The sequence below is a fragment of the Lobosporangium transversale genome, assembly GCF_002105155.1.
Source record: "Lobosporangium transversale strain NRRL 3116 chromosome Unknown BCR41scaffold_10, whole genome shotgun sequence".
Classification (NCBI taxonomy): domain Eukaryota; kingdom Fungi; phylum Mortierellomycota; class Mortierellomycetes; order Mortierellales; family Mortierellaceae; genus Lobosporangium; species Lobosporangium transversale.
In genome coordinates, this window is record NW_019028988.1 from 630,790 (window position 1) to 652,106 (window position 21,317).

Here is a 21,317-nt window from a genome sequence, read left to right on the forward strand (position 1 = left end):
ATTGTCCTGGAACACCATTCAGCAACAAAAAAAAAATTCTTCTGGACAGAGCTCCTGGCTATAACTACCGGATAGGGGGGCTCACTTTGGAAGGAGACCCATAACAGAAAGCAGATCCACATTCCTCACTTTGGGCCGCAGAGTTGATCTTATATTTGTTCAATATGGTGTAGAGCCCGTTTGGCAGAGGCAATAGACGTACCACTGTTCTGGGCCCCATTCTTGTTTCAGGGGACCTTTCATTAGCGAAAACCGGCACCTTAAGGACAATAACGAGGAGGAGAGCTTCAGGAAGCTTCATAGGCAAGTGTAAGGCGAATGAATGCTTGGAAGTGTTGGTAGAGACCAGGAGATGGATAACAAAAACGAAGGAGCGCGGCTGTACATAATTCGTCAGGGTTAAACAAAACGAATATTTGTATACAATAATCCTTGCCTCAAGGACTTTGAAACTTCATTACACACGCTGATAAGAAACCAAGGTTCAACATAGTCAAAGGACCATGCTCGATAAAGCAATAAGCGTAGCCGTGTATAACCGGGATTCAGATTCACACAGTGACGCCAAGCAGCACTGCAAGAGTGTGCCAATCGTTCGTTTGTAATAATGCTATCCGATAGCATGATTTTGTTGATGGATCCAACGGAAGTCTGGGGTAACATAGACAGAATATCATACTGAATTCCTCACCCTTCGATATCTGACACTGATCTAGCTTGACTTGAGATTGTGAGCAATGCTACAGAAAGCGTTACCCACGTCCGAAAGATCCAGGCGGTAATCGAGGTTAAGGATACGGGAAAATACAAACTGGGTATAGCCTGTATACTGAGAAAGAAAGGAGTCCTGAGACATAATACAACATGTCAAAATGAATGATTAAGCTTGTAGCGATCAAGAGGGATGTTGAGGGTGCCAAGATCACCTACGAAGTTGTCTTGCCCTACAATACTAACTTGACACCTCCAGCCTCTCATTACACTCATGTCTCGAATAATAGGGCTCCTTCATTGGATTCTCCCTTGCTCCTCATCTAGGGAGGGATGAAGCATCATGGTCGGTGTGGTGTGCTAGATACGTTTCATACATGTTCATTGCTGTGAGGTAAGACGCATTGCACTTTATATAGATGTTGGAGAGAATGCATTATCTAGATCTACCTGCAGTATCTATCATTACAGTACATCATTGTTTGTTTGGATGCTTGGAAATCGGCTCAATTTCCTAAATAAGATGCGTGGGAGAATTGCCTTGACACAATTTACTCGACCGTTCATTCTCCGCATCTCACTTCTTTTCTGATGTAGGCAAAATGATATAGACTTCAACTGTTCTGATGGGTATAAGGGTTGGTGCAAATCTCTTTTCTTTCATATGCAAATTTTTGCATAGTGATCTACGATTAATGGGAGGGAAAAAATCTATCATCATTGAATACTATCGAGCATGTAACCATGAAGAAATTTGTGCTTTACAAGAGCACAGTCCACAATCTTATTTTTTCGTTTATTTTAATACCAGTCTTTCGTTCCTGTTCTTTCTTCTTCAGTAAAAGGCTAAAAAAAAATTATTTAATATATAAATATAGGAATATATATTACAAGTATATGTACTATGCTGAACAGGTCGTGGTGCTCTTTCTCATCTCTGGTTTCATCAATGAGGACTACTATGGCGTGTTTCCCCTTTTGATAAGAGCACCAAGTTAAAATCAATTCTTTCTCCGATTCAAGAGTTCCGCACCTATCTCTTTAATGAACGCTTCATTGACTGGATACCAATGTCTAACACACACTTTACGAAAATGTCCGTCTGTCGATCACAATTATGGAGGAAAAACGGAAAAATAGGGTAAATATGTATAAATGGTATGCACAGCTATTTTAGGTCATTTTGCCCATCACACTTATTTAACTCTTTTAAAGTAGGGTACGTACAGACGGAGTAAATCATTAAATACATGCTCACAACGTATGAAATAGGAAATGATTTGGTAAAGGCCTTTAAGATGAGAGAAAAATGTTTTACGAATCTTCAAATCCATTCTATGCCCCTTGAAAAAAGCGATGGGTTTTTTTATGAATATGTTTGCCCCCCCTTCGGATGTCCTAAAGCAACAAACTTCAACGTGAAGGAAAAGAAGTTGAGGAATATCGTTTAACAAGGTTTAACTTTCATGGTTGCCACAAAAACAACGCTCCCATGCAGACATAAAGGCAGTAAGATATTATACAAATATATAGGAGATAATAAAGCAAAGAATCAAGGGAAGAAAGGTGAAGCGCTCCCTTCTATTCCAACTATCGACTCAAATGAAATCATTATCGGATTCTTCTCTTACAAAGACAAGTGGAAAAGTAGCAAACACGTTCGGCTTCAGTAGACAGGTGTGGTTAAGGATGTGGATTCACCGCAAAAAGTGTTTTACAAGTTGCGATATTGACATTCAAGCGGAGCACGATGTTTATTTTTTTTACATACATTCGTTTCTATTCGTTTCTATTCTATTCTGGGGAAACAAATATTAGCTGAGTTTGCTGAAAATTACACAATCCATTACGGGCATTATTCCTCTGCGCATATAAATATTCATTGCGAATCCTTAAGACGTAAAAAAATGTTAGAAGACCTTTCCCCCCTGTCTCTCTCTTTGTCTTTGTCTGTCTGCTCTACTTGTCACCTCCTCTTCATTTCTACGATCATCCACAATCATTAAATTCCCTTCACACACATCTCTCCCTTGCAATCTTTCCTTTTGCGTGTGTGCATGAATTACTATCCCACGCTTGTTTATACCCTCTGATATTAAATCTAATACCAACCTACTCTCTTACAGATCTTCAATCATGGCTGGAGAATACCCAGATTCCACAAATCACACCTCCAAATCTTCTTCCTCCACACCCTCTACTTCTTCTCCACTCTCATCCTCAACGTATGATATACCTGCTACTGCCTCATCTTCCACATCCTCAGTCGATCAGTTGCCTCCGTCTTTAGTTGCTGGAGAACACAGAGCTACTCCTGCCCTTGATTCAAATCTATACAATGGCCAAGAAAGCATGATCTCGACTCAACCTGGTTTCGTTCTCGACGATGATATGTTCTTTGAGGATACCCACCAGCAACAGCAACAATCTAGACACTACAGTGATGATGACAGTCGATCAGCTTCTCCGTTGCCAACTAAGCCTACAGCATCAGAGTCGTCATTAGAATCAGAATCAGTATCAACACCAGCACTACCATCATCAGGTACAAACTTGTCTGTATATGATGGTACGCAGGCTAGAGCCTCTCTAATAACATCAACACCTGAGGAAACCAACATAACACATCGATTCGAGCCTAGGTCGTCTTCATCGTCGGGTCTAGTATCACCGTCATTTGCACCAACTACTTCCACCACGCCCCTTACAGGTTTCTTCACAGCTCCACCTCCAATGAATCCAAACAGCGTTCGCCCTGATAACCACCACATACCACCCCCATTCTCCTTCTTCGCTACTACTGCATTTACATCGCAAGATGAGGTCGCTCACCCAAAGCCTAATACACATATCAAGACTCTTCGCATAGAGTTGGCTCAAACTGAGCTTGTTCTCATGGCGGGAAAACCAACTGTGCTAGAAGGCGTTCTATATGTAACTCTACAGAAGAATACCAAAGTCAAATCATTGCAACTGGAATTCTCTGGACGATCATCTGTGACATGGATCGATGGTAAGGCTGAACATGACTCTGGAGGAACAAGGGCACTTTGTTGTATCCAGCAACTAGGAATGAGTCGAGCCACCGTATTTGTTTTTTAAAAAGCTTACATCTGACTTTTAATTTGCTTCTTGTTAACCTAGATAACGCATATTCTCCAGCTACTCGACATACGACTGCTCCACATATCGAACACACTTGGCCGATCATTTCGCCAGCCCACAAGAAGAGTTCCACTGTACTTTTGGCTGGACAGCATGCATACCCATTCTCACTCGAACTACCCGACACACTTCCAGAGTCATTATCAACAAGTCATGGCAAGGTCTCATACAGACTTTTGGCAACTCTGACCAAGCCTGGAATCACATTCAACTCTTCCAGCGCCACGGCTACGGTACAGATCCTGCGCCGACACGCCGCAAGTATGCCTGCATCACGTATCTATCACCGTGGAGGAAGGATAGTGAGCTCTCCAGAAGATAAGGTTCAATACAAGATCACATTACCGCAGATAAGAGTACCTCATTCAACAAAGATTCCTTTGCAGGTTTCAATTACTTCGCCCAACAGCCGTACACACGTCACTGTCTTACAAGTAGGCTTATGGGAGCGAGTGGTTTATAGAGCTGAAGGGCGCAAACGAGTGGATATGAGGCTAGTCAAAATACAAAAGAGTGAAGGATGGACTTTGGATGATCGAGAACTTTCTACTGAGGCTGTGACATGGAACAAAGTCCTTTTATTTGATATGCCTCAGATGGGACCAGAGATGAATCAGTGTAATCCTTCCGCAGATATTGGGCTTATGAAAGTGAATCATATACTTAGGTTCTCTATTCTTGGCACAGATGGTATTAAGAGATTCCGCATTGAGAATGAGATGGATCTGAAGGTCTTAGCGATGGAAGATGAATATCCACCGGAGGAAGGTGCTGGGGAAAGTTTAGGTGATCAAATGAATGAGCTTCCCTCTTACCTTACATCCTTTTCAACCCCTCGAGTGTCGTTCGATTCTGAGAGAGGAATGGACCCTGAAGATGACGACCTCTTTCGTGCGCTGGTGGCCAGGATCCACTTGCCGACCTATGCGGAGTCCGAGGAGGATATCAACAGCCGGAACCCTAGTCGAGACGTTAGTCGAAGTGTTAGTAGGAGTGTGAGTCAGGTGCCTAGCCGCTGCGCAAGCCCTGAATATCCTGTATTATCATCTCAGAGTAGCGGTGGAAGCGGTAGTTCAGGGGCATTGCATCACACGGACGACTACGCCTCGATCCCTCCACCGCCTCCTATTCATCACCCGCGTGCAATTTCGCCCTCTGAAAGATCAAGATATCTTGATCCACACCCTCGTTTTCCTTCACACCAACTCTACCCCCCAGTGCAGATTTAACCAACATCAACACCATCCGCTTTCAACTTTCTTACAATGTAAACTATTAATCCACTATTCCCTCATGAAAGTAGCGAGCAATTGTATAGTAACTAATAGCAAATGTCGGAATAATAAAATTCTAATAGAAGATGAGTTCTTTATCCTTGAATATAAATAAATGTACTTTTATAGTTTGCGCTTGATCCCAGAGCTCCAGCTTTCTAGACTGGAAACGTCGGTTTCTGTTGGAAGCATCTAGCTTATCTACATAGCGTTCCTGGAAGCGGCAGCTATTGCAATACAAAGATACTGGCCCCGATTCAGGCCAATCAGCCAATTAGCGAGTATGGACAAGTCCATGACAATGCGAATTGACCAGTGATTGGCCACAGCCATCCACATATCAGCATCAACTCAAACAAAAGAAAAAATCTTCTACATACTGAGTTTTATTAGAGGTTTCATACGAATGACGAATGACGTTGTTCCTTCGCGTGGTATTGAATGTTTTGACACTGAAAGCATCGGAGCTCATAAGCACAGAGCATCAGCTATACATGATTGAACCCTGCATTTTGGCCCCAGATATCTGGGTGTATGCATAAATATGTGTTCCTTTAGTCGGGCCCATTCCCCTGCAACAGGTGTAAACTTTTTCCGATCTCTTCTTTTATCATTAGTGTTCGACCAACACAGCTTCTCTATCTCCTCTCTTCTCTTCGCTTTCCTTTTTTTCTTCTTCAAAAGAAAAAAGTCTCTCATTTATACTTCATCCCTTGCATCCTCCACATACAAAGCTACACTCTTCGAGACAACTCAGCTACAGCAATTCTCATAAGGGTCATGGGCAAGAAAAATGTCAATATCGAGCCGGAGACTCCCTTCCACACATACACAGTCAATCAAACTGCAGAATTCCTCAACACCAGTATCATTGAGGGTCTCACCACTGGTGAGGCTACCTCTCGTTTGAACAAGTATGGCAACAATGAGCTTCAGGGCAATGGGGGCGTCAAATGGTACAAAGTTCTATGGCGTCAGGTAGCCAATGCTCTCGTCGTTATTCTTTTGATTGCCACTGTAAGTCAACAACACTCCCTCCCTGCATGTCTCATGTTACTTAAAAAAAAAAAAAAAAAAAAAAGGTCTAAAGAGAGTGATTATTTTTGGTTTTGCTAGGCCCTTGCTTTTGCCACTAAGGATTTCGCTGAAGGAGGGGTTATTTTGTTTATTATCATCATGAACGCCGCGATCGGGTTCTGGCAAGAGTTCAACGCAGAACAGACCATGGAGGCATTGCGCAACATGTCTTCGCCTACATCTCATGTCATCCGTGACGAGATTCGTGTTACTATTCCTAACAGCCAAGCTGTTCCTGGAGATATCATGATCTTCGAGGATGGTGATGTCATTGGAGCCGATTGCCGCCTCTTCGAGGTCTTCAATCTGCAAACCGACGAAGCCCTCTTGACTGGAGAATCTCTTCCTGTCCAAAAAAATTTGGAAGTCATCGAGAAGGCCGATGAGGCTCTTGGTGATCGTCTTAATATGGTTTTCTCCTCAACCACCGTTGTCAAAGGACGAGCAAAAGGCATTGTTGTCGGCACTGGAATGAAAACCCAGATCGGAAAGATCGCAACGACTCTAATGAACGTCGACTCGAATGAACAGACCCCCTTGCAGAAACGTCTCACAAAGATGGCTTACTTCGTTTTCGTGGCTGCTCTAATCCTTGTCCTCATTGTTTTTGCTGTGCATGGATTCAAATATTCGAATGAAGTCGCCATTTATGCCATCTCTGTTTCAATTGCCATCATCCCTGAAGGACTCGTAGCTGTCGTGACCTTGACCATGGCCTTTGGTGTCAGTCGTATGGCTGAAGTCAAGGCTATTGTTCGCCGCCTCTCGTCCCTTGAGAGCTTGGGTGCTGTCACTAATATTTGTTCTGACAAGACTGGTACTTTGACTCAGTCTAAGATGGTCGCTGTACGTATGTGGCTCCCAAGCGATGGTTTCTATCGTATTACTGGCACTGGGTTCGTCCCTGAGGGCGGTATTTACCGCCAGGGTGAATCTTTAGGTACTGAATTCATGGCACAAGAAGAGAAGATCGTGGTGGGCAGCGGTTCCAGCCAGCTCCTTCATACCCTCCAAGCTGCATCTCTCTGCAACATGGCTGAACTTCGCCGAACTCAACATCCCGAGACTCATGGCGAGTGGTCTGCAATTGGTGATCCTACAGAGATTGCTCTTCAAGTCCTTGCTTATAAGGCAGGCCTTCCCAAACCTGAGCTGGTTGCGCAGGGTTTCAATTTGATCGCCGAATTCCCATTCGATTCATCCGTCAAGCGCATGTCGGTCCTCTACCAGATACCGGCCACTGCTGGATATGCATGTGAAAAAGTCATCTTCATGAAAGGTGCTACTGAGCGTGTCATTGGTTGCTGTAATTATTGGCGTGATGGCGATGTTGAGCGTAGTTTCCTCGACGAGAAAGATAATACTCGTGCTTCGTTTGAGGCCATGATCACCGAAAAGATGAACGCTCTTGCCGAGATGGGTCTTCGCGTTTTGACACTAGCCTATCGTAAGTTTGAAGCTTCCGCTAGTGTTGATTTGGCTCGTGATCTGGGCCGTGAGGAGGTTGAATCCAACATGGTTTTCTTGGGTTTGGTCGGTATCTATGATCCCCCTCGAGCCGAGTCACGTCCTGCTGTGCTCAAGTGTTATGAGGCTGGCATTCGTGTTCATATGTTGACTGGTGATCACCCCTCTACTGCTGCTGCTATTGCTAAGGAAGTCGCTATTATTCCTGAGGACCTTGATGTGAAGAAAAGCCAGTTAATTATGACGGCTTATCAGTTTGATTCTATGTCGGATGAAGAAGTTGACCGTCTTGTGGAGCTTCCTCGCGTTGTCGCTCGCTGCGCCCCCGACACTAAGGTCAAGATGATTGCCGCTCTCCATCGTCGCAACCTGTTTGCCACCATGACTGGAGACGGCGTCAACGACTCACCATCACTCAAAGCTGCTAATGTTGGTATTGCCATGGGTCAGTCAGGATCCGATGTCGCCAAGCAGGCTGCTGATATCGTCCTGACGGACGACAACTTTGCCACTATTGTCAAAGCTATTGCGGAAGGTCGCCGCATGTTTGCTAACATCCAGAAGTTTGTTCAGCACTTGATGGTAAGATAAACCTCACTCGCTAATGATCTTTTAAAATGGGTACCATGTAAATTGATTTAATGACTAACAACACTGTCTCGTCTTGCTTTTACGATAGTCCGCTAACGTCGCTGAGGTCGTTCTTTTGGTCATCGGACTTGTTTTCCAGGACAGAGATGGCCATTCTGTCTTTCCCATGAGTGCTGTTGAAATTCTGTTCTTGAACATGATCACATCCTCACCTCCTGCTATGGGTCTTGGTCTTGAGCCTCCAAGCGAGTCCAATATGCGAGAGCCTCCACGCTCAGCCAAGCAGGGCCTCTTCTCTTTCGAGGTCGTTATGGATACATTTGTGTACGGTCTCGCAATGGGTGCCCTTTCATTTGCCAACTTCTGCATTGTTATCTTTGGCTTCAACAATGGTGAGTTTGGTTCCGAGTGCAACAGTGAGTACTCTGATCTCTGTGATGGTGTCTTCAGGGCCCGTGCCACATCCTATGCAGGCATGACTTTCTTGATCCTCGCCCACGCTATCAACTGTCGCGCATTACGCGAGCCTGGTTGGACCCGTAAGAACCTGGCGACTTTAAAGTATAACAAAATGCTTTGGCTATCCATTGTTATTGGTGCCCTTTTGGTCTTCCCAGTTATTTACATTCCAGGCTTCAACAATAATGTCTTTAAGCACACGTATATGACTTATGAGTGGGGGCTTGTTATCGCCTCATTGGTTATTTTCATTGCTTTTGCTGAACTGTACAAGATGATCAAGCGCCGTGTCATGAAGCCCCTTCATTATCAGACTGGTATTGAGCAAGAGATGAATCGCATGCGTACAGCTGCTTCCTTCAATGACTCTGTCCTTGAAGGCAAGGAATGATTAGGCATAATAAGGAAAAAAAAAAAAAAAAAAAAAAAAAAAAGTCAATTTTATAATCATCAACAGCATACCCCGCATTTCTATAGTTAGCTGGCATTGGCATATTACCAACTCATATATACTTATTTATCCAAGCCTATTAAAACTGTTTATCATATTGAATTGGCTTTGCTAAGTGATTTGAACGGTTGTAATACGTCGAAATGCGTCAACTGACAGTATATACTATGATTAACCACACTACACGACTTCCTTCTACTTTGAATTACATCTCTAGAAGCCAATGATGGTGTATTGGAGATTCCTCCATAACATACATTATTCCCATGAGATATCCTCTTTCTTGCTATACGCATTCTGTTTTTAATTTTTTACTGTATATAATTAGTGAAGATTGAATAAGCCTATGTCTGTGCTATACTCTTCTGTTCTATGGTTCCATTGATCTTCAACGGCATGCCGAAGCTAAGGTCCACGGAAATTTGTAGAGGTTTTACTTACCTGGCCTCCATTCGCCGACCAGTTTATTTAAATATGGACGCTGGTGAACTAATACATTAATGTCAAGCACATGTGTTTATTTTATTCTTCTTTAGTCATGATATATAGGCAAGATGTATTAGATCAATTATTTTCTAAGAGACGACATTGATTGGTGGCTTGTTCACTCTTTTTCATTTCATTCCAAGAGGCTATCGACATTGATTTATTTAAACGTTTCTTCTTTTTATTTTTTACCTTTTTTCCATGAAGTCGCTAGTGTCAAATGTTGCCAACCCTCGTCATCTGGCTTTATCATTTATATCAATTATGAGCTGAGGGTAAAAAAAAAAAAAAAAAAAAAGTCGCGTATCTTTGTTAGAATGGTATCATTTATCAAAGATTTTAGCTGTTTGGCGCTGTACGCCATGGCGGAGCCGATATGCCAGATTGGGTCATATTTACAAGGTTTAAAATAAGGTCCAAACTTTCTTGAATTGCTGAAGCCATCATTTGTTAAAATCACATCATTTTGTGAAATCATGTCGTGTAGGCACGCTTTCAGGACTATTACTACTTTTTATTGTAAAAACATTGCCAATACTTTTTTTTTTTTTTTTTTTTTTTTTTTTAGGTATACGATGGCGAAAAAAGACCCCTTCGAACTCTATCTTTTGGCTTGTGGATGCTTAGGAACTGCTTGCAAACAAGGAGAGGCAGCGTTACTGTTTCCGTCCCCTGATCAATATCTGCATTATCATTTAAAAGGGAGAACAGTTTTTTTTTCTTTTTCTATTCTTGGTTCTAATTGTCCCAAACTTCTTTATACCCTCATTACTCTTTTTTTTTTTTTTTTTTTTGTAAATAGTTTGGTTACCAGCTTTAATTCTTTGTTCAACCTTATTTTTTTTCCTCTTTGAACTATCAAAACCACGCACAAACATATTTATATTAAAAAAGCACATCCTCTCATTCCATGAGCTTAACAAAGCGGACACTCAAAGATGAGGAGCTGACCGCAGCAAGTGATGACAGCAGTTCCCTCAACAGCTCCAAGCCTGGGGATGAATGGCTACGCGTCCACGGGGAGAGGAACCCTTATTATGTCCATGATCTGAGTTGGACTCCAGAAGAAGAAAAACAGATCGTACGCATATTTGATTTCAAGATTCTGTCATGGATTGGAGTCATGTGTGAGTATATTAACAACTTTGCTTTCCTTCACTCATTGTCCTCGTTATTGAAATAAAACTAATTTTTTTTTTTTTTTTTTTTTTTGTCACTTAGTTTTTTTTATGCAGCTTGACAGAGGCAACATGGCCAATGCACTGACAGATAACTTAATGGAAGATCTTAACATGTCACTCAATACTGTGACGCTCGGCTCAACAATCTTCACTTGCTTCTTCTGTTTGTTTGAGATTCCGTCGAACATGGTGATTCGGCGGGTAGGACCTCAGCGCTGGATCCCGTTGCTGATGTGTCTCTGGGGATTTTCAACCGCGGCCCAGTTCTTCCTCAAGGATCGGGTGACTTTCTTGATTTGCCGAGCTCTCGTGGGCATGTTTGAGGCTGGCTACATCCCTGGGATCGCGGTTTACCTCACATCGTACTATAAACGCGGTGAGATGGCAACCCGACTGGCGATTTTCTGGTCCACGTTAGCAGTGGCCAACTCCGTATCGGGCGTCCTTGCATATGGGATCCTGCATATGCGCGGAGTGGCAGGCCAAGCAGGATGGCAGTGGTTATTCTTATTTGAGGGCCTTGTGACAGTGCTGGTCGGACTACTCTCCTTCTTTATCTTACCTGAGGGACCCACGAGCACTAAGGGTGGATTCCGTTTGAATGGGTACCTGACAGACCGCCAAGAGCAGATCGCGATCACACGGCTGATTCGTGATGATCCTACGAAGGCGGACACTAGTAAACGCGTGGTTAGTAAGAAGGAGCTGTTCAAAGCCTTTACAAGCCCTCGAATTTGGCCTAATATCTTAATTGGGTTCCTCGGACTCTTACCATTCGCACCATTGACGGTCCTATCACCATTGATTGTGAAAAACTTGAACTTGGGGGTTCCGTCATTGGTGTCGAACCTGCTGGTGATCCCAGGGTACGTTATTTCATTGTCGATCATGACGTTTGTGAGCTGGAGTTCAGATAAGCATAATGAACGTGCTTTCCATGGAGCTTTGGCATCAACATACTATGCACTCTGCATCTTGGCTTTGGCGGCCCTGCCAGAAGATGCTAATAAATTCAGTTTATACTTTGCATTAATCTTTGCGATGGGTGGCCAGACATGCTGGCATCCTCTGAACGTAAGTAGCAGTGCTATATGCTATTACTGTAGATTTATTTTATTTTATTTTATTTTTATTTTAATGATTCCTTCAGTTAATTAACTCTTGCTCAATTTTATTTTATTTATTGCTTTAATAATAGGCTGCATGGATTGCGGGAAACACTGCACCGGCCGGGAAGCGATCGATTGCATTAGCACTATATATTATTTCTGTGAATGCATGTGATATGGTTTCTGTGAATCTGTTCCGGGATGAGGACGCACCACGGTTTATTACAGCATTCTGGATTTTGTTCGGTGCACTGTTAGTGACGATTGTGCTCTTTATCTTCCAGCGATATCACTTGATGTGGATCAACAAGCGCAGAGATGAAAAGACCAAGAACTGGACCGAGCAGGATTGGAAGAATTATAATGAGACTACCAAGGATGAGGGTGACGACCATCTTTCTTTCCGTTTTAGCTACTAGTCTCGGAGATCTAAGAGAGAGGGGGAAATGTGAGCATACCCTAATACCAAAATCACAAATAAAGACCATGCATTTTTTATATTCTGTATAGGAGTCGTAAGATTAGTGGCGTCTTTTTTTAAAATCTTATTGCATACAAATATTTACATCAATGTTTTTTACAACCAATGTGAGTAGGGTTCCACATTCTTCTGCTCGGATTCAGGTGTCACAATGTTCCAGTGGCAATACAGCGGAGAAGGGTCACTTGAGTGACCCTACTTTTCAGACTAATGACAACCAGTTTGGAATAAAAGTATAATATGTACAGGTGAGATAGATACACTCATATTCGGAGAAGCTACATTGGTGAAAGCAGGGCTCAAATTGCAATTTATTAAAAATTTATTAAGGTCCTCTTCATGTTGTTTGATAGTTTGGAATGGAGGAGCAGGAATGGATTGGGGTATACATGTACATGAAGTTCTTTTTTACATGTACCAAGGATATTTTTATTGAGCTTTTTTTTTTATAAAAAAAAAAAAAAAAAAAAAGAGCGAGGTATGGACATGTAAATAATCTGTTGATGAATGCAAATGCACACATGTTTACACACTGACTTTTTGACTTGGACCACCGTTAAAGCTATGCAACATGACATAGTCGACTAATTCTTATTGCACATGATCTTGATGAATTTAGTCTGCTCATATTGTCAAGAAACAGAGGCACGGAGTGATTGGACAGGTTTGAATTTTATTTATTTATTTACTTCAGTAAGTTTTCTTTATTTTTTTTATTTTCTTTTTTCTTCCATTCTGTCCTACCCATTACTCACTTTTCTCACTTTCTTCTCCTTTGCATTTTCGTCTTTCATCCAGCCTCTCGACTGATTGTTCAATTTCTTCTTTCTTTCAATCTTTTTTTTTTTTTTTTTTTTTTTTTTAAATAATTTTCCAGTATTTTTTTTTTTTTTTTTTTAGTCTGCGTTTAGCTGTTACTGCCCCATTCACATTCATTTATTTCATGCAACACAAGAATCCAATCATTTAATGAATCCTGACTAAAAAAAAAAAAAAAAAGCATCGCCTCCTGATCAGTAACGGCCAAATATCTATTATCTTTCTTGTCATCGTTCATCCCAAGCGAACAAGTGTACATACCTCATCCATTCTCTTGGCCCCAGTTAATGTATGTCTAAAAAAAAAATAGTCACCTGATGTCGAGCCTAAATTTGCATTCTTCAATCCCCTTTTTCTTGCTCATCCATTCAAATTTCTCAAGGACACTTACTAACTTTTTCTCCTTTCTATACCTTGCGCAAGAAGAACAAAACAGTTTAAAAGCCGGTCTTTTTTTTACTGATTTCTATTTTCATTTGTATCTTTACAAAACAATCAAGCAAGTATGATCATGGCTCCAGTCTCTTTTCCCCCTTGTCAAGCTCACTCTGCTGCTACTGCTACTCCTACTACTGCCACTACTGCCACTCCTATTACTGGCGATACTCTCAATCAACAGGAGGCAAACCTCAACAACAAGAGAGCCTCCATTCATTATCCAGATGGTAATAATTTCAATCTCTCTTTTTTACCTGTTTGGCCTCCTTTCTAAGTCTTGAACGTACAATCTTTCTTTCTTTTTTTTTTTTTTTTTTTTTTTTTTTTTTTATTTGTGAGGGCTCTTTGCTTAAAAAAATAAATACTGACATCCACAGTATAATCAAACCAACTAGATTCCACAGCTGCCAAACGAATGTCGTTACATTTTGGTCCTCGTTGTAGATCTCACTCAGAATCTTTGGCAATTTCATCAACTTCGAATAATATGCCAGAGTCATCCGAAAAGAATGACGCTTTATTATCATCATCACCATCATCACTATCAACGACGTTACCAATGTCGTCGTCATCGTCATCGCTCTCCTCTTCCTCTGCATCGCTCTCAAACAATGATAACCAACCAGACAAAGAGCTTTTGAAGACTCTCACATCGTTTCTTAAAGACGAAGGCAATACTACAGATAATTATCAAGACGTCAACAACGGGGACTCTAAGAAATCAAATTATGATAAAGAAGTAGAGGCAGAAAAAGCGATGCTCCTCGAATCGGCTGGACCGGTAAGCAACTCTATTTCTTATTTTGGAACCCATTTCGGCTTTTTGTATTTGCCCCTTTTTGCATTACCGTATACATGCGTGAAATAACGTGGAGTTGACATCTGTGTGGCGTTCCAAGGAGTGATCGAGAATTTTTTTTTTTTTTTTTTTTTTTTTTGCATTGCCCATGGTATGAACTAGCTGCAGACTAGTAATCCATGGAGGACGCGTGATGTGTAGTACAATCGACTTTGCATCAACTACATTGTTGAAGCTTACTCATAGTTTTTTTTTTTTTTTTTTTTTTTTTTTTTTGATCTCGATAGACCACAGGGGAGGAGTCAACCGAAAATGATCTAGGTATGTATGCGTATTTTTCCTTTTCCATTTGAATTGTTTGCGGATTCTATGAAGTCTGAGCAAAAAGGTCATAAAGAAGGAACAATCCTTCCACAACTTTAGTGAGCTATTTTCAGGGGCGCGCTTTGGTTTGGATTATTTTTTAATGGTTTATGGTGTTTTTTCTCCGCTTCTTCAAGACTGGATAATTATTTGTTTGTGGCACAACAGTTTACTTGACAATTAACTCTCAATGTTTGCGCTCCAAACTTTTTTTTAGTGGTGACTGTCCGCGATTTTGCTTACCCAAAAGTACATCCCTACCACATCGGCCTTTATCCACCGGAGCCTGAATATGAGGAGTCGGATTACGAAGAGGATGATGATAATGAAGCAGAAGGCGAAGAAGAGGATCGTACTCATGGACATGCACGAGGATTGTATGATTTCGATGCAGAGAACTCTACAGAGCTGAGTTTCCGCGAAGGTGAATTCCTCTGGATCCATTGCCGGCAATTCCCTGGCTGGTTCTTAGGAGAGATGGATGGAAAGACAGGACTGGTACCTGAAAATTATGTCCAGCTACTCTAAAGACTACTACTACTGCATTAATAGTTATTTTTTTTTATTACAGTAGCTTTGTAAAAAGGATATTTGTTTTCCTGGTCTTTTTCATTTTCCATTCCATAGTCGCTGGTCGATTGTTGTCTGGTTTTTAAGACTTGACGAGACCAAACCAACTAATAAAAATAAAAATAATAACAGCTAATGCAAATCTTTTCATTAAACGATGCGGTCCTTAATGAACTAATCGTCGCGTGCGAATCCAGTTTGTTGATCTTTGCAGTGTTAAAAACGGCTCTTCCTGGCCTTTCTATATCATTATTTTTTTATTTTTTTTAATTGGTGTTGTAAACATTCTCTGTAATGGGCCTTCATCGTCTCATTCAATCGCATCTCATTCGACTACATCGTTCATTGAGTACTCTAAAAACACTGAAAGTAATCAAAGCAATGCATTAAACACATCTTGGAGGACTGGAATGAGGCTCTTTGTTTCCGCATGTATGCTTGTGAATGGAACTTGCTTTGGAGTCTTGGCATTTGACACAAACATGTCTGACCCAAATATGGTTATATATATAACTGTGTCGCTTATCCAATACAATGAGAGCGCATCCTTTCTTTATCAACACAGTGTCCTGGTGTCTGCATCATTTTTTTGAGAAGGAACTTTTTTTTCCTTCTTTCCGAGGCTTTTAAGAATACGATGGGTAGTGGAACTCTGCGACATTTATCACAACATTGTCTAACTTCGATGAACCCTCCAGTTGGCTGAATAGAAAGCAAGTCCCTGGGGAATTTTGGTATGACCCTGAGAGTCAAATCGTTGGTTCAGTCTGACAGTGACGACCTGATTCTAGATTGGATGACATCTACAGTCTCCCTTACCAGAAAATGTTGTTCCTCGCGTATTTTCGTTTCGTTAACAGTACAATATAGAATAAAATAAAATTAGACATTAAAATAAAAAAGGGTCCAAACATTCATGGCTGTCCGAAGCAGTTGGTTGACTCCTAGGCTCGTCACCAGCCTATTCGACTCCATCGTTAGCGACAATAGATTAGATAGAACAGGAGCTTTCTCTGCAAGCATTTTCCAAGCTTACTCGATTGAACACATCGATGCTGTATTTATAATCCCTTTATTTCCTAGGATGTGCTGTACTTGAGATGACTATACAACTTACCTCTGACATAGAATGAGAATTGTGCTGCCTCTAATATAAAGACAGTTCAGAAAATACCCTGGCTCTCGTGCCTATCACAACGTCTGGCCTGCTGGAGTTTTTTCGGCTGGCGTCATTAGTGGTATTAGGAAGGATTCGGTCCATGGGCAACTGTGAGGCGCGAAGTATCCAGTAAGGCTGATTTTAGGAGAATGTCTTGGACTGATTGAACCCGTCAACTACTTGTTCGATACCCTAGAACCATTTGAGTCTTGAGGGAGGAGGGATGTGAGATGCCTCCATAACCGAATCGCGATCCCCCGATTTGATTGTGCCGATATTGGCTGTAGTTAGGTTTGGCATTATTGCTGTTACTTGCATCCCCCTTAAGGCATTGATTCTGACCCAGATGGAGGCGGAGAATCCATTGAGATGCTGGCCAAAGGAGACGACGACAGCAATACTCATGATGATCATGCCCGAAACCAGTTAAATCAAGAAGATTGTAAGAGTCTAATATATGAAGGTGCCGATAGTCAAGAATATAACAAGGTCGAGGATGTGTCAATGCAAAGTGTTGAAATGAATGGTAGTGATGGCACCGATCTAAATGTAAGTCACGGCCGACATGGATCTTTAGGAGGATGTGGACATTGAATACATAAAGGGAATTAAGCCAAGACATCATCCCATTTTATCCTTGTGCTATAAGAGTCTAAGAGAGTCCTATTGTACTTAGACTACTGTCTTTTTTTTTTTTTTTTTTTTTTTTTTTTCCCCAAGCACTGCTTCTTCGGCCTAATTGTAACCTACAGATGACCATGTGTACGAACATGACTTTGTTGGCCCAGTTCAGGGACACCAGGGATTGCAGGACGAACAGATCTTATCGATAGAGTGAAAATGGCGCTATATGTAGCTGTGCCTTCTTTGCATTTTAGAAACAATAGTTGTAATAAATAACTTTAATAGAAAGCACGTTTCTGAGCAAAAAAAAAAAAAGTGATGCATGTTACACAGAAGAAGCAGAGTTCACGCGTTGACTGTCAAAGCCTCTTTGATCCTTTGTCTGGCAAAAGGCCATGCGACTATCCGAGCCGCCTAACCTGGCCTCTCCCTTCATACATCTGCGGCTCTTCGGCTTCTTGCTAACATATCGACAACAGATCTATTCCAGAAGAAGGGCTTTCCGCTATTGTTTGGATAGACATTACGTACTTTGAGAGCTTGAAACTGATGGCCGTTTGTAGATTAAAATTAATATATGCAAGCTGCAAAAGTCTTTACTTGAATCCTTTTTTGATCTTTTTGTTTGCTTTTTTATGTTCTTTTTATTTTATTTTTATTTTTATTTTTATTTTTATTTTTTCCCAATAGCGGATGAATTATGAAAACTATTGTAATTTGACGTGTTTAGGTTTGGTTTGGTGTATTGCTTTTTGTTCATCTTCGTTTCCTCCGATCCCTGAAAAATACTTGAAGAGTATAGAATACAAAATAAATACATAGATAAAAAGACATTTCGCATCCATCTGACGTTGAACTCTTGGACATATTGAATAAATAAAGCACATACACAACTGGTCAGCGCGTGTTTTTTTTTTTTTTTTTTTTTCTTCTTTCTTTCCTCTCCTTGTTTCGCTTCTATAGTTGCTTTATGGGACTATTGCATCCGCTTCCTTGCATTCTTACATCCACACATCCATCCACATCCACACACATACACATTATATATCAGCATATGCAAATTTCCCTCTTCTCTTTTCCATCTTTTTTTGGTTCCACTCTTCTTCCCTTCCCTTTCTTGCTATCACTCCTTTTATTTCCTGTTTTACCTTCGTCCTCCACAAGATAAAGGCAAAGAAAAGAATATATACCAAGACAATGGTCCCATCTCTCTTTCCATCCTTCCCAGAATCAGCCCGGGGATTCCTAGGCGGCCTATCCTCCAACTTCCGCCTTCGCCCCAACCCTCTTTTCAAGCCTCTGTCTGTTGGAGCTTCTTCATCCACTTTCAGCACCCCTTCTCACTCTTCTTCTTCCTCTAATCCTTCTAATCCCAAACTTGCACTATCCTCGGCTTCAACTGACTCGATCCTTCTTCCGCCTAGCCTTGATCTTGTGTTTCAAGAACAGCAAGAGCCTACATCCTCCTCTGCCCCTAGTACACCATTAATATCGCCATTGGCATCTTCTCCTACCTCTTCCCTTTCTTCTCCTTCGAGCTATTCGCTTGCCTCACCACCAACTTCACCATTATCCACCTCACGACCAATGATACGAACAGTCCTTGATAGCGCAGGTTCAGGTCCAAACTCAAGTACAGAGGTCATGAGTGACGGCTACGTCGAGTTGGAGGCTCCAAACAAAAAGCGCTTTGATTCTGGTTTTAGTTTCCATTTCAGAAGTCGTAATGGCAGCACAGGAAGTATTTTTAGCAATATCAGCTCAAGTCTCAGGCCAGGTCACCAGAGATCCCATTCACATCAGCAGCATCAGCACCAGCACCGCCAACAACACCAACACCAACAATGGCAACAAGAACTACCACAACCTGCCGAGCAACAACAACAACAGCAGCAGCAGCAGCAGCAGCAGTACCAATCCCAACAACAAATTGTGACTCTGGAGCAGTCGCCTCAAGTGTCAAATAAAGCCTGTGATCGTAAACAGCAGTCTAGTACCCCAGGCTCAACGTTTTCAAGACCATGCAGCCCGACCACGCAGCAACCGGCACATGGCTCCCCAGAACATAAGGGTCCGATCCTTATTATTGCTCAGACCGGAAGAGCTACACCGTCGGCAACGCCTGCAGTCGTCGAACGAGCCGTCAATGCTGCTCCTGCTCCCACCTCTACCGTCATTACTAACGAGCCTACAATCGCTAATATCGAAGTGGAATATGAAATTGAAAACGATATCGAGGCTGATACATTGGAGGGGTTAGTTCAGACCTCAGCTGCAGATTCTCTTCCTCAGGCAGTTATGATCGATGGTCTACCTGAGTATTACTCTGGAGAGGACTTTGGGCGCAATGCTAAGAGGAATGAGAAATATGCAAGGCTCCGACTCGTTGCTTTGAGGGAACACCAGCAAGTTCTAGTTCGGATTTTGGGTGAAATATTAGACATCGACAACCTCTACCGACAATATTTATCGGCTACAGGTCAAGAAGCAATACCAGAAGGACAAGCTCGCTCCACTGGCACTTCTATGGCTGTTACTGATAGGATAGATATACTGGACACAAAAGATACTCCGATGTTCTGCAATTGTGATTGCCAGGCACGTCGACAACGCCGTCGCGAGAAACGCGAAGCCGCTGTACAGGGGTATCAAAAAGCCATCCTTGATCTGTGGCAGATGGACCAGAATTTGTGTTACTGGTTGAGCCGTTATATTCGAACAACGCGTCGTATTGGAAGATCTTTTGACTTTATTGTGACATCTGTGCCAACATCCTCAACGCTAGTAGCAACGGCCACGAACAATCGTGATGTTGCTGAGGGTACTTGGCTGCAGAAGAGGACCTGGGAAACAGAGGAGTTGGAGAGAATTGGTATCCTCCAGTCAAAATTGTTGACTTACATTTCAAGTCCGCAGAATCATAATCACATGTCCTGGATGTCTGCACTATTGCCGAGTCTCGAGGAGCCTCCCAAGACGGGAAGCGCTCTAATGACTACGGAGCTAGCTCTCCACAGCCGTGACCATTATCATGATGACGCCAATATTGCAACAGAACCATCACAATATCACATGCAAGGTAACGCCTATGTGCCGTTGCCCTCACCGCCAAGCCTTCTACCCGAGAAAACAATACCAGGTCCTCAACAACCATTGACTTCACAGACCACGTTCATTTCTTCTGGCCCACATGAATCGGGGTGTGATTCTAAATATATGACGATGGCGACCACAGAGACTACTCTAGCTGTCACCAAAACAGCGTCTGGATGTATTTTACCGTTGCTGACACCATTCTCGCCAGCACCTTCCACACCTCCGCCTGCTGTACCAGCACCACTGCCGCCTGGCGCCCAGAATAATAATAATAATAGTAGTAGTAATAACAGTAACAATAACACTGCACCGATATACGCATCCGTGTGCATTCCTACTCCCCCTCCCCCTACTCCTCAATCTTCTAGATCTCTTTCACATATTGGGCTCAGTTCTGGAAATATTCTATATCAACGACAACAACAACAGCAACAGCAACAACAACAGCAACAGCAACAGCAACAGCAACAGCAACGACAACAACAACAGCAACAGCAGCAACAACAGCAACAGCAACAACAACAGCAACAGCAACAGCAACAGCAACAGCAACGACAACAACAACAGCAACAGCAACAACAGCAACAGCGAATACTCAACACATCCAAAAGAATCCATACATCTTTTGAAGACTATGATGATTTAGATGCTGCTGTCTTTGTGGGGTTTCATATGCAAAGTCTTCAAAAGGCCAACGAATTTCTAAACCAATTCAATAACGAATCTGTACGGTCTTCTGCCATCCTCGAAAGGTTCTACGCAGCCAAAGCGATATATGAACATCGCGTCATGGGCAAGCCTGTAATGATGGAGACCAAGAGGGATAAGGTGAACCATAGGGAACATAGGCGTGCCAAACGCATCCGCGCCAATGAGGACTGAATTAAATATAGATATCGAATGAATAGAGAGAATCTTTCGTTTAAATAATATAATCGTACCAATCATTAAACATATGTTTTTTTTTTTCCTTTTTTTTTTTTTTTTTTTCTTTTTT

The 21,317-nt window shown here is 42.0% G+C and overlaps 7 protein-coding genes across 7 annotated transcripts; all 7 read left to right on the forward strand.

Moving 5' to 3' along the window:
* The first annotated feature begins 2,625 nt into the window (after positions 1-2,625).
* On the forward strand, positions 2,626-5,238 carry BCR41DRAFT_349784 (or S-antigen, N-terminal domain-domain-containing protein). The gene is made up of 2 exons (XM_022023533.1): positions 2,626-3,724; positions 3,856-5,238. The coding sequence occupies exons 1-2, from the start codon at positions 2,848-2,850 to the stop codon at positions 5,103-5,105; spliced, it is 2,127 nt and encodes a 708-aa protein (XP_021883407.1). The 5' UTR covers positions 2,626-2,847; the 3' UTR covers positions 5,106-5,238.
* A 692-nt stretch (positions 5,239-5,930) lies between these two features.
* Positions 5,931-6,374, forward strand: BCR41DRAFT_302732 (hypothetical protein; the record flags this gene model as incomplete). The annotated part of the gene is made up of 2 exons (XM_022020685.1): positions 5,931-6,167; positions 6,267-6,374. Coding segments are annotated over 2 exons (345 nt in total), but the record flags the coding sequence as incomplete, so codon positions are not given.
* Positions 6,375-6,635: 261 nt separating this feature from the next.
* BCR41DRAFT_302599 (P-type II D ATPase) lies at positions 6,636-9,135 on the forward strand (the record flags this gene model as incomplete). Its single annotated transcript, XM_022020675.1, has 2 exons — positions 6,636-8,276; positions 8,374-9,135. The coding sequence occupies 2 exons, from the start codon at positions 6,636-6,638 to the stop codon at positions 9,133-9,135; spliced, it is 2,403 nt and encodes an 800-aa protein (XP_021883409.1).
* A 1,456-nt stretch (positions 9,136-10,591) lies between these two features.
* BCR41DRAFT_302627 (major facilitator superfamily domain-containing protein) lies at positions 10,592-12,390 on the forward strand (the record flags this gene model as incomplete). Its single annotated transcript, XM_022020677.1, has 3 exons — positions 10,592-10,808; positions 10,903-11,936; positions 12,061-12,390. 3 exons carry the CDS (start codon positions 10,592-10,594, stop codon positions 12,388-12,390), a joined length of 1,581 nt encoding a protein of 526 aa, XP_021883410.1.
* Positions 12,391-13,642: 1,252 nt separating this feature from the next.
* BCR41DRAFT_349787 (hypothetical protein) lies at positions 13,643-15,549 on the forward strand. The gene is made up of 4 exons (XM_022023534.1): positions 13,643-13,936; positions 14,105-14,490; positions 14,796-14,829; positions 15,089-15,549. The coding sequence occupies exons 1-4, from the start codon at positions 13,777-13,779 to the stop codon at positions 15,397-15,399; spliced, it is 891 nt and encodes a 296-aa protein (XP_021883411.1). The 5' UTR covers positions 13,643-13,776; the 3' UTR covers positions 15,400-15,549.
* Positions 15,550-16,357: 808 nt separating this feature from the next.
* On the forward strand, positions 16,358-17,194 carry BCR41DRAFT_394425 (hypothetical protein; the record flags this gene model as incomplete). Its single annotated transcript, XM_022028643.1, has 3 exons — positions 16,358-16,498; positions 16,604-16,679; positions 16,929-17,194. 3 exons carry the CDS (start codon positions 16,358-16,360, stop codon positions 17,192-17,194), a joined length of 483 nt encoding a protein of 160 aa, XP_021883412.1.
* A 2,973-nt stretch (positions 17,195-20,167) lies between these two features.
* BCR41DRAFT_349790 (hypothetical protein) lies at positions 20,168-21,227 on the forward strand. Its single transcript, XM_022023535.1, has one exon. It carries the CDS (start codon positions 20,216-20,218, stop codon positions 21,200-21,202), a length of 987 nt encoding a protein of 328 aa, XP_021883413.1. The 5' UTR covers positions 20,168-20,215; the 3' UTR covers positions 21,203-21,227.
* Positions 21,228-21,317: the final 90 nt, after the last annotated feature.